The 12,926-nt window shown below is 41.8% G+C and overlaps 1 protein-coding gene across 2 annotated transcripts in view; it reads left to right on the top strand.

Moving 5' to 3' along the window:
• Window positions 1–474: 474 nt before the first annotated feature.
• Window positions 475–12,926, top strand: part of SLC49A4 (solute carrier family 49 member 4) — a 68,548-nt gene continuing 56,096 nt past the window's right edge. For both annotated transcript variants that reach the window (XR_014159011.1, XM_081872393.1), the window contains exons 1-2: window positions 475–1,452; window positions 12,722–12,815. Coding sequence is in view for 1 of the 2 variants with exons in the window: in XM_081872393.1 (XP_081728519.1) it covers window positions 1,047–1,452; window positions 12,722–12,815 (500 nt within the window). In the remaining variant the exon portion in view is untranslated. The remainder of the gene's footprint in view (window positions 1,453–12,721; window positions 12,816–12,926) is intronic.

Consider the following 12,926-nt stretch of genomic DNA (forward strand, 5'->3'; position numbering starts at 1 on the left):
TGCGCAACGCTTGGTGGAATGCGTTCACGTATTCAGCTGCTGCTCATCAGGGATGTGGTAATCAAATCACGTGCAGACACGTGTGAACCAGCGCGGATCCTCTTCCCTAAAGAGCTGTGCAATCTAAGGGCGGGAGAGGTCAAGCTATGGGCACGTATAGGTGGACAAACCCTGAAGAATCTGGAGCTATACCTACTGGGGGGGGGGTGTTAATTTTTACTCCTCGCAACTACTACAAGGAGTAGGCAGCGAGGCGGGTTACTCTGCAAGGCTGTCTTGACGACCAACGACATATTCCTTCTCAGAATATGAGGACGATGGACTGCATTAGCGTCAGCAATACAAATCTTTAAATGCTTTATTTTTAAAAAAAAACATTAAACTCAGACCAATCACATTGCCTCCGCCTCAAAACAAGGCACGCGTTAGACCATAAACTCGTGTTTTCGCTACTAATCTTCTGCGTGCGTGTTGACATGCCGCTCACTCCCGGCGACACCCAAATCCTGCATTTCCCTCCCTTTCGTCTTCAATGGACAGCCGTCGCTTCTGCCCTTGAAAACGCCCGCAGCGTAGGGCTGTGTCCCAACGTTAGCCCTCCTCAGAGGAGACCCGCCGAATTCAATGTACGTTGCTTTAGGTTAAAGGCCAGCAATTTCAGTGGGTCTGCTCCGGGTATTATAATAAGCACAGGACCGCCAGCGTCTTAACCTGACACACATCCTCACTCAGGTGCAAGCGCTTATGGTGGGCTTCATTCCCACGTGAAACCGCGCCCGGGCTGGAAGCAGGAAGTTCCGTGTGCAAGACAAGCAACCATTCGCCGCTCTATTCTTTTCCGCTCTCTATGCGCTGCCTGGTGCCGAGAGGCGCTTCGGCGTCGGGTGAGGCCCGGCTGAATCGCGCATGCGGCTGCCCGGGCTGCTGCCTTCTGCCTGCGTTACTGCAAACGCCGCTGAAGTGGGGTTACGTTAGGACGCCGGCCGGCCGGCTAGGCAGGCAGGCGACAGGCAAGCGGGCGGCGGGCGGTCTCCTTCCCTGAGGCGATGGGCTCGGACTGGAGCAGCCCCGAGGAGCGGGAGCCCCTCTTGCAGCCTCCGCCGGCGCCCGCGGCGCTGCCCCAGCACTACCCTGCGCATGGCCAGCCCCGGAGGACGGCGGCGGCCTCGCGGGCGGCTGCTCCCCGCAGCCCAGGGCTGGTCCCCGCGGCGCCTCCGCGCGTGCCGCCGCCTCCGCTGCCCGGCCGCGTGTACGGGCGGCGCTGGCTGGTGCTGCTGCTCTTCTCGCTGCTGGGCTTCGCGCAGGGCCTGGTGTGGAACACCTGGGGCCCCATCCAGAACTCGGCCCGCCAGGCCTTCCCCTTCTCCAAGCTGGACATCGCCCTGCTCGTCTTCTGGGGGCCCATCGGCTTCGTGCCCTGCTTCTTCTTCATGTGGCTCATGGACAAGAAGGGTAAGGGAAAGAGGAGGGCGGGCTGGCTGGCTGGAGCGGGGCCTGCTGCTTTTAGTGCTCCCACCCCACCTAAATATCTGGGGAAATACCCAAAGGGATGGGCAGGGGGGCAGCGGTACAACAACCCTACTAGGTAGAAACAACTGAGTCTTAAAAGGGGAACAATTTGTGGCAGAAGCTTTCATGGATTAGAGTCCGCTTTAGTTAGAGACAGGGGTAGTACCTAGAAGAAGGGCTGAAGTTCACGTTTTTGACCACGTCCCATGCTGTTATTTACTTAATTTATTGAGTTTCTCTGTCTTTCCTCACCAAAGAGCCCATACGGTGGTACCTCGGGTTACATACGCTCCAGGTTACAGACTCCACTCCGCTAACCCAGAAATAGTGCTTTGGATTAAGAACTTTGCTTCAGGATGAGAACAGAAATCATGCTCCGGCGGCGCGGCAGCAGCAGGAGGCCCCATTAGCTAAAGTGGTGCTTCAGGTTAAGAGCAGTTTCAGGTTAAGAACGGACCTCCGGAACGAATTAAGTACCTAGCCCAAGGTACCACTGTATTTCCCACAAGATAAAAAGTTTCTAGAGGGAAGCGATGTGTCTCAAGCTGCTCACTTTACTGAATATCTGCTTCTTAAAATACTGTACAGACCTGCTTCCCCATCTAATGTATTACTTGTTTAGCAGGTGTGCTGATATTCTATGTTCAAGGTGGATAGCAACATGGAATACCCCCCACATAATTTCAACGTAGCAAAAGGAGTCATAATAAATAAAACAAAAAATACGCAACCAAATCAAATAATTTCCACGGAAATCATAAGATCTAAAATAAACAAACAAAAAAATAACACCACAGCAACAATCTAACCCCCCACCCCCCAAAAAACAATACCCTGGCCCCAGTGTCTGTTCAGCAGCCTCAGCTTTGCAGCCTCAGCTTTTGTAGCTGGAGTCAGTCAGGCCTGCACCCTTCCAGCCCAGGTAGAAAAGGGCCTGCAGGGCAGGGAGCAGGTCTTCTAGGACTCATAGCAAAGTTAAGAATTCCTTCTGAACTTTCACGGGCCTTTTGTTGTGCTTACAGTAGCTCTTTGGATCTGTGGTCATTGCTGCTTAACAATCATATTTTAATGCTGTGTCAGAGTAGATCACATTGGTTGAAACCAGATTCTATGAGCTACTTTGCTGGTTCAGTGACTTAAAGGTGTAGACTTGAGGAAACGGTTAGTGAAATAAGGATGCTGTTCGTCATTCTTGTTCCTTGCTCCTAGAATGGTGTTTGTATGTGCATTTGCAAGTGTGTATGTACGGACCACATTTTTTGTACAAAAGAAAAGGTGAGTAATGGTGAGTAACAGAAAACTTGGCAGGTTAACCTGCCTGTTTATGGAGCGCAGGATTTTACATTGCACAACAGAGTTACAATGGATGGGGTTGGGATATTTATGAGATATGGGAAGTGGATGAATCAGTGGGATGCAGAAAGTGTCCTGACTCTTCTCACTCAAAGCTGATGGCCTCACAGTCAGCCCTCTTTCACTCTCCCCAATTCAGGACAGAATACCCCAACCTCAAAACCTGTTTATTACTCATGTTCATTGTCATCCACACCATCTCCCTGCATTACATCGCTGTCTCCTGGTACCACTCCCCTCCATGTTGTATTGAGTGGTATATAGGCCAACATACACAGCCCAATTATGCAATCTAGAACCCTGATTGTGCAGTGTTCTAAGTCACACGGTAAAACCTCACATGTAGAGCAGGCTTCCCACTTTAGACTTTCAAGGTGTCTCTCTGTGTAAGGAGGAATAGGTTTGAGGTTTTTTTCCAGTGGGACTAAAGGAAGAGAGTTACATACAGAGCTGATTTTGGGGCCCAAAGCTCACAGCATTTTGGGGGATGCTAACTGTCTTTAGAAATCTAATATGGGAGCATGGATGAGGTTTGTTGGAGTGTTTAAATTGAACCCCCTACCTGTATATTTGTAAATAAAACACGTTTATTATAGCAACATATGTATTCTGCAACCTTTGTCCAAGGGAAGCATACCTTGGTTGAGTGCTGCTCTTTTGGAATATCTTGCTGCCTGTAGTTGTGGAAGGAGCACAATCATGCTATGCTCAGGTGTCTTCATTCTGAGCCCAGTGTTCAAAATTTGCCAGGTGCATTTTGCGACTGGCACGTGGCCAACTGTGGCCATGTGGAGATCTCTGGATGCCAAGTTGGCTACTGACATTTCCATTTGGCTGTCCCCTCCAGCTTTCTTAAGCAGGTGAGCAAAATATCTTATTTATTGCATATATGCCCCACATTTTTCTCCAAGGATTACATGTGTCTCCCCACTTGCGCACAGTCAGCACATGCGCTTCCACTGACATACATGCCATCTTTGGCACTGAAAGGGTCAGAGGAATTCCCATTCACGCGCCACCTAGTGACATGTGCAGCAGCTGGGAACAGAACCCCTGACACTCTTAACCAGTACAGTGGTATCTCAGGTTACATACGGTTCAGGTTACATATGCTTCAGGTTACAGACTCCACTAACCCAGAAATAGTACCTCGGGTTAAGAACTTTGCTTCAGGATGAGAACAGAAATTGTGCTCCAGTGGTGCAGCGGCAGCAGGAGGCCCCATTAGCTAAAGTGGTGCTTCAGGTTAAGAACAGTTTCAGGTTAAGAACGAACCTCCAGAACGAACTAAGTACTTAACCCAAGGTACCACTGTACACCACACTGGCTTCCTAGAGTACTTCTGCTATGGGGCAGCTCTATAAATTGTTGGTAAATAAATTTGGGAAAACAGAATGTCACTTAGAGAAGAATCTGAAATAGTTCCCTTGAAGCTTGATTTTGTTTTATTCTGGATTGCTTCAATTGATGTTTTAATGTGGTGTTAACTGTTTTGAGATCTTTTCTTTAAAATATAAAGCTGTATAGAAATGAAATGTATACCAATAACGATAATAATAAATTTCAGTGCAAAAGACACCACAGCAACGTGCCTAGACATTCTGTTGTAGTGACCATAACCTTGGTTTAAGGTGCCATTTGGTGACTAGCTTATATATCTAAGTTTCTAACTCTGGCTGAGCCTCTAGTTCTGCCTTTTGCATCAGAAATGCCCATTGTTATGGAGAGTTTGAATATATTCTGTTGTAAATGAATGCTGAAAATATTCCTACTACAACTTGGGAAGAAAATCAGTTGTCCCCAGAATGCTTCATCAATATGGCCGCAGTTATTTCACCTTTGGAGCAGGTAATTTAATCTGCTGGAACAGAAACTCATGACTACATCCATTCTTTTTGTGTCCTCTTTCCCTAGAAGGTTTTGTGTACCTTCTCAACTTTCTTTAGTTTCCCCTTAATGTTCTCCCTAATCACAATTCAGGAAAAAAAACCTGCTGTTTAAAGGGAACAAAAGTGAACCATCTAGGACAAAATTGATGTCTATATGTCTAGTATATTGTCTAGCATTCATTGTAGTTTTCATAAAGAAGAAGATTCACAAGCAGACAGCTCTATGAATAAGTATATGTAAATATATTTTTAAAAGAAACTTGGATTAAGAACATAAAAGTGGTGTTGCTGGAACAAGTCAGTCACATACTGTTGGAGTGCTTGCAGACAGGACACTATGCTACAGCCATATCGTGCTGTTTACCCCTAGTGATCAGAGTTAAATTGCCTATAAGCATTGGGACTTCATTTCTTTTTTTTTATGTCAGCTGAATTTGTCTAATCCTCTATTTTAAAAAGCTTTCAAAGCTTATAACCATCACAAGGAATAGCAATTATTGGGTGAAGAAGAAATTCGTTTTGCCTGCCCTGAATTTATCTACTGTCCATTTCACTGCATGACCTCATCACTGAAAGGTTCTCATAGTTATCACTATACATTAAAGATCTTTTAAGTCTTTCAGGAGTCCTAAATCTTTCAGCATAAAAGCATCTCTCTTTCTGGTGGTTGACAAAAGTTGGCCAGACCAGTTATGTGAACCCAAAACATTCAACAGATTTGTCATTGTGCTTTAGTGTTCAAGTAGTTTCAGAAACAGTCAGTTGTGCATTGATAGATAAATGTGAGCACATGAAGTTAAACTTGCACTGATAGTGTTTAGATATTAGTTCACATTGTATTGCTCATATAATAAGGGAGTATGAGGAATTTAGGGGAGGAGTTGGAGCTTAGAGCACAGAAATAATGCAACTAAAGTTGAGAAAATTAGAAAGTGGTTCAGTCTATGACAGTAAAATGCAACTTATAAATATTTATCAATATACACTCGGATAAACTTAGTAGTAATGGCCTACAGCTGCTCTTCAAGAAGGCAGCAGCAAAAAAACACACAAACAATAACCCTGGAAGGGGTTTAATAGGTTAGATCTAAAATATGTCAATAAAATTAAGGAAGTTTGTGCCCTGTCATGCCTAGCATAAGAAAAAACATGAACTTTGTTATGAAAAGGATGAATAAAATGCTAGCAGTTATGCTGAAAGTGCAGGGGTAGCAAAAATACTTTTTTGATTACTGTTAATTAATCTTTATAACATTTGAATGTCTTGTCATTCCATATCCCGAAGGCTTTGAATGAATCGCAGCATTTTAAAATTAAATGTTAAATAAATAAAGTTAAATAACTCCACATGGACGTGGAAATGTTATGTAATGGATTACATCAAATTTTGTGGAAGACATTAATTTACTTAATTTAGCAAATCTTGAAGGAAATGAGATTGAGGGTTTCTTATGAAGTAATTAACGAAGCAGTTAAATGCTAAGTATTAGTGTCTCTTCTGTGCTGAAGGTAGCTTGACATCTTGGTTTTGCAATTTTATGTTGCATTTACAGGCTGTGGCATTAAAAAATACTTTTCTTTTTATGTTACTATGGGGAGATACTCAAATAGCTCCATGCTGATTGAGAGAGCACATTTTTGCAGATACAGGGTGCAGTCTACCTTTAATGAACACAGAGAACAATTAAAACTTCTAAAAACAGATTTAGACCGGGAAATATCTCAAAATGCTTCTGAAAGGGTTAGGCCTTCATTTGGCACTGAAAAGACCACAGAGATGGCACCTAGCTAGTACTTAATGAGAGGGAATTCTAAAGGGTACGAGCCACTAACAGCCCAATTCCTATATAGTTTGGAACAGACCTTTCCTGCAGAGTACAGTGATTGATTGGATATACGAGGTGTGGGATAATCCTTTAGGTCAGTGTTTCCCAAACTTGGGTCTCCAGCTGTTTTTGGACTACAATTCCCATAATCCCTGAGTGCTGGTTCTGCTAGCTAGGGATGATGGGAGTTATCAAAAAACAGCTGGAGACCCAAATTTGGGAAACACTGCTCCAGGTCTTGAGTATTTGGTAAGCTGAGAATATTCAATTTAGGTACAATCAATTAGCTCTAGGGCAATCATACTAATAAGGAAATTCAAGGGATTTTATTTTGCACAGGAGTATTAAACACATTTTAAAATCAATTTTTGAGGGGAAATGCAGTACCATGAAGCCCAACATACAAATTATCTATTGATGACAAGAATAGAAACTAATTGGAAGAAGGATAAATTGAGATATCTCCAATTCCCATCCTTTAGGATTTAATAATGGTACCATAAATAGTAGCTCAATTTCTTGGATCTTTGCAGCATAATCAGCAGATTGACTTCTTGATTTTGAGAAGTAAATATGCTCAGTCGACAGTTTGTTCTTGAGAACCCTCTTGGTGGACCCAAAGCTTCTCACCATTCAGAAATAGTGAGGGATATTTTTGAGCTATACACTAGAGTAATTTGACCTTAAATTTAGTGAATGTGGCATTTTATTCTAAAACACTTGATCATTACTAGAAATATTAAGACCTACATGAATTGAACATAATGTATGTGTTTAAAGATTAGTACTGAAAGTTACTATTTCAGAACCTGTTTAGATTTCCAGTCCAGCAGATCCCAAGCAGTTTCAATATCCGGGCTAAGGGAAATTTATGTAATTTAAAATATTCTATACTGTTTTTCTTAAAGAAAAAAACCAACATAGTGCACACAAGGACACAGTATCAGATAGATCACGCAAAATAAAAATAATCAGTAAATCCAACAGCAACAGAAATAATCAGTTAGCCATTACTGATCAACCAGTTGGATCTCATCTCGACCATGAACTCACTTGGTGGCATTAAGTGGGGAATTTGTGGCCCTCCAGATATTGCCAGACTGCAGCTCTGACCAACAGCTATGCTGCCTGGGACTGATGGAGTCCAACAACATATTGAGGGCCACAGATTTCTGACACTTGAATTATTGAGAGAATGTTACGTGAAGTGCTTTGATCACTCAAAAACTCCATGTGGGTATGAAGTATTCATTATCACTCACTTGGATATTTATATTCTGTTTGCAATGAAGGCAGTGTAGAAAAGAAAATCAGCTCAGGAACCACACCAGATTACACTGCACATAGACGTGTGCATTTGTCGGGGTGGGGGTGGGGGGAGAGATTGGTAATGTATGAAGTGCTGCTGGTATGTTATGAAGTAATCTCATGTGCTTTTCTTTTACAGTTGTAGCTTCCTTAACTGATATTTCAGCTTCCTCAAGACTGTTCTCAACCCCTAAAACTGAGCACTATTCTGTTTTCTTCCTCCTCTCTTGCAATGTTTGAGCCTATATCTGATCAGCATCTAGGACAGAGTGTTTTGAAAGTAAAATATATGCTTTTAGGGAACAGCTCCTTTAATTTGTTGATAATTGCAAGCGTAGATATTATCTCCGTTCCTTTGACATCATACCCGTGGTTTGTTTATATACTCTTTCATTGGTGATTTCAGGTGAGTTGTCAAAAATAAAATAATAAATACATATAAGACAGACAGATAACATACAAACTGAAGAGTGTAAAGTACTGGAGATGGTCATAATGTTTTAAGTGCCTGCATAAATGTTTTTGCCTGGTGTCTAAAAGACAGCAAAGTTGGTGTCAGGCATACCTCCCTGAGGGAGGGCATTATGTTTACATGCCTGTTACCCATAATTAATGCTAACAAAAGTTCTCTCTGTTAGAGTTTACAAACCTGCTTTAGATACAGCAGTTCATACTCCCTTTATTTGCCAGCCTTAAGGTCTTCTGAGTGTTGGAAGACTCAGGACAGACAAAAGAAATACTTCTTCACACAGTGTTAAATTAAACACTAGGATTCACTCTCCCCAAAAGTAGTGGTGGCAATGAGAATTGGGCATTCATGGAGGATAGTGGCTGTTAGTCATGATGGCAGTGTTCTGCCTCTGTGTACCATTTGTTAGGAATCGCAAGTGGGGAAAGCGCTGTTACACTTAGGACATTTTTGTGAGCATCCTGTAGTCATCCGGTTGGTTACTGCAAGAACTGGATGCTAAACTAGATGTACCAGCTCTGCTTTTCATCTAATGACCGTGCCAGCGAGCTTGAAGGAAAGATGTCTTGGACTGTGCTCAAGAGAGAGATTTGAAGAGTAGTTGCAAATTGAAACTATGAGTATTTTGAAGGAGGGGATTATTTATGTTTCAATAAACCTTCAAGGAGCATCTCCTTTCCAGCCCATAGTGACTCAGTCTGAGTTGTTTGCAGTGGCAAATTGTCACATTATGAGAGAAAGAAACAAAAGCAGAAGTGAAGTAACTAGGTGTACCAGATGTACTAGATGTAACTAGCAGCAAATGTAAAAATAGGGTGTTTTGGTGTGGTTGCTTCACTTGTTTCCTCAATTCACCATGCCACCCAGTGTGCCATCTTGCTTTCTCCAAGGCACTGTCTGTTTCTTAAGGGAGATACCGCATTTTCATTACTCAGTGGGCATGTTCATGGTACTGTCAGATTGAATAAGCTACTGAAAATTTATTGATGTTCTGTGCAGCTGAGAAGCAGGATATTAAAACTTAAAATAGATAATAGATTTTATTGAAAATAATAAAAGTTGTTCTGAATTTAGCATTTTGGTCGTGCTGCTTAATTCTGTCTTCATTATCCATGCATATAAATTTGTAGTCTAGGAGCTAATCTTTCAACAGACTTACTGCGTGTTTTATAGGCTGCAGGTCTCCACTATGATTAGTACAGTGGTACCTCAAGTTAAGTACTTAATTTGTTCCGGAGGTCCGTTCTTAACCTCAAACTGTTCTTAACCTGAAGCACCACTTTAGCTAATGGGGCCTCCTGCTGCTGCCGTGCCGCTGGACCCCGATTTCTGTTCTTATCCTGAAGCAAAGTTCTTAACCTGAAGCACTATTGCTGGGTTAGCGGAGTGTGTAATCTGAAGCGCATGTAACCTGAGGTACCACTGTATATCCAAAGGCTGCTGATGTTTGGTTGATGAACAAGACAAGTACCAGTGCCAGTAAATGTTTTTGCATTTGTATAGTTGTAGGTTCTCTTAACATATACATGACAGCCCTTTAGATATTTGAAGATGGTTATCATCTTTCCCCTCAACACAGTGAGATGAACTGTTGATGCAACAAAACATGGTACACAAACATGCATATGGCTTTTGAGGAGCTAGCTATATGTTGTGCAAAATTGCATAGAAGCTTGATCCCACTATTTAAAGAAAGACACAGACTCTTTTTGTGGGAGGATTTGATGGAAGTAGTGTGGGAAGGGATGTTTAACCCTTCCCTACCTGCTCTTTTGACTTGGGTCTCCTAGCTGTTCCCACATGGAGTTAAAGATGTATTTACCTGCATTTAGAATCCTGGATGGTGGGAAGCCACCCAAAGCTCCACCTCCATCGGTTTATTTTAATTTTTAAAAAATGACATGAGTGCCTCATCATACATATTTGTGTGTTATGTGTCTTTTACTCCAGAATTGGGCATGATCCAGTCCACTGTGGGTACATTGCCCATATTGAGCACAGTTGACAGTATCCAGAGGGAGAGCTAGATGTGAATATGGAGAAAATGCAGAGATTTCCTATTTACTCTGAAGTTCCATAGTGCTGCATTTACACACTTTTTATGCATTTACAGGTAGATGGTGGGTGGGAAACAGGGCTCCATTGAGACTAAGTGAGTACTATGTGGGTGTTACACTCACAATGGACCAGATGAAGCTCCTAAAATTTAGGCCACCACATCAAATATTTTAAGTTCAAATTGTAAACTTGCTGTTGGAAAAAAGTAAAGTTATAATTTTACAAAGATAATCTTATTTTTGCATTTCTGTTTGGTCCGTTATTTGCTCTCAAGACCTTCTGCTGTAATGCAGCCACCCTTTATAGAGTGTAATATTAGTGCAGCATCTCCAGCCAGCCCTCTGTGACCTTTATGCTTTATCACCTTAATCAAGCTACCTGCTTGACATTTTTAAAAGAAGATTTTTTCTCTTCTTGGCAGTTCTTGATGTGTATGGCATTATTCTTTAACTATAGATAATTTCCTAGGAATACGTGCATATTAAGAAGATACAAAAGGTCGGAGAAATCGTGAGCACTATTCAAAGCCCTTCAGAATATTGCATTATAATTTGTAGCTCAAAAACCAAATGGTTTGCGCTAAAGCGCTGCACCTGGAAAAATAGTTGAATCCATCATTTGACCCTGATCCATGAGTCTCTTATCTACGATCCATAAATTTTGTACAGGCTTGGTAGCCAGTTAAAATTTGTGCTAAAGATGGGGAGCAGGATCTTGATTGTGATGTCACACTGAGTGCTGCACTACAAGAACCAGCCTTTCCCTGGACAGCTTCAAGCTGTGGTTCTTTTTTTTTTTCTTCTGGTCTTCTGAGAGGCTCAGAAAGTAGCAAGAGATTTCACTTATTCAATGTGAAGTTTGCAATATCTCTTCTGTGCTTAGAGAAAGGAGAGGGGGAAGGTGCAAGGCATTGCACTGTCTCTAAAAGGATTGCAAAGCAGGGAGGCATATTGTCACTTTTCAGTCCTTCAATCCATGTGAAGTCTGAGCAGTGTGAAGTCTGGTAGGAGGTCTTGCAGGAAAAATATGTGCTTGTCAATGGTGAGCTGGCAAACAATTTTCACATTTTTATCATGTGAACTCAACATTAAATATAATAAATAAGTTAATTGTGTACTGCATCTATAAAAATCAGTTCCCAGCATCATGGGACTCGGGACTCTCAAGGGAGCTTACATTCTTACCTCTTACAGTCCACACAGTCAGTTTCATGAAAGGCATTTTGCTAGTAATAAATTGGTAATGGAGACTATGTGTGAACTCAGCCTAAAACAGCCAACAGAATATTCAGAAGAAAGACATGTAGTATTAAACAAGTGATTCCTCTGAGGAAGAAGAAATCTCTTGATTATGACAATAGAACATTCTGCAAAACTCAAAACTGGCCGAAACATATAAATACTTTTTCTTGAGGGCTTAATATTGGGCTCCATTCCTAATACTTTGTTCCCTGTTGTCTGGGATCTGTATCTGCTACAGTGTGTATGTATCCGCTCTCTGGATCAGCAACAGGAATTCTGTCATAAGGAATATATTAGTATATTTATTCATATGAAGTTATAGCAGTCTTAATAAAGATCTTTATCCGACCACATGTTATTCTTCAATAGCACACATGTAGAGAAGATATAAACATCTATTAAATGCCAATGTAGTATTTTAAAAACGCTGGATGCAGCAACTGGCAATTGGACCTGAACAATGCAGTCTTTGCTGCTTTTTTTGCAGTATCGCAAATAAGCAAATTCTTCCAATGTAGAAGCCATATTTATTTCAGGATTAGATTTAAGACTCCACTTTGAAAAACAAACAGGAAGGGAAAACGTTAACTATTTCAGGAAAGGAAATGATATGCATCCACTTCTCCTTTTTATACATGAGACTAGATAAATCATTCAGATTTGGCACGTGAATTACCTGTCCAGTAATTCCTTGCAGCTGTGGCAGGTCTGATGTGCATACAGAGCTCTGACCCCTTACCACAGCTTCCCCTCCGCTTTCAGTAACATCTCTGTGTAGAAGACATGCCTATGTAGAGCTGCCCTCTCTTTCAAAATGATTGGAGAAGGCTGTTTATTTAGGTGCCTTGGGTGTTTAAGTCTGGATAGGAGTGTCAGCTGAAATTTTAGTTAAGCATGCAAACATTAGCACTGTTTTTAAAAGTTCTTACTCTGTTAATATCTGTCTATGTTTGTTTTACATATCCTGTAAGATGCACTTCCTCAAAAGGAGGGTTACTTTTGTAATTGCTACTTTTTATGTCACATGTTTGGATACGCCTTGTAAAATTGCTATTCTTTCCCGTTTAGGCCTCAGGGTAACTATGTTGCTGACATCATCCCTCATGGTGGTAGGAGCTGGCCTGAGATGTGTTCCTGTATCAGACCAAGAAACAAGGAAATGGTGAGAGGTTTATTATTTGTTCTTTAGTGGCTGGGGAGGGGGACCTTTCCAAATTATCTTGTATCAGTAGGATATAAGGGTTTTACTGTGAAGACTGTGGTGTAGCTAAAG

This window comes from Podarcis erhardii (assembly GCF_964252035.2).
Source record: "Podarcis erhardii genome assembly, chromosome: 1".
NCBI lineage: Eukaryota > Metazoa > Chordata > Lepidosauria > Squamata > Lacertidae > Podarcis > Podarcis erhardii.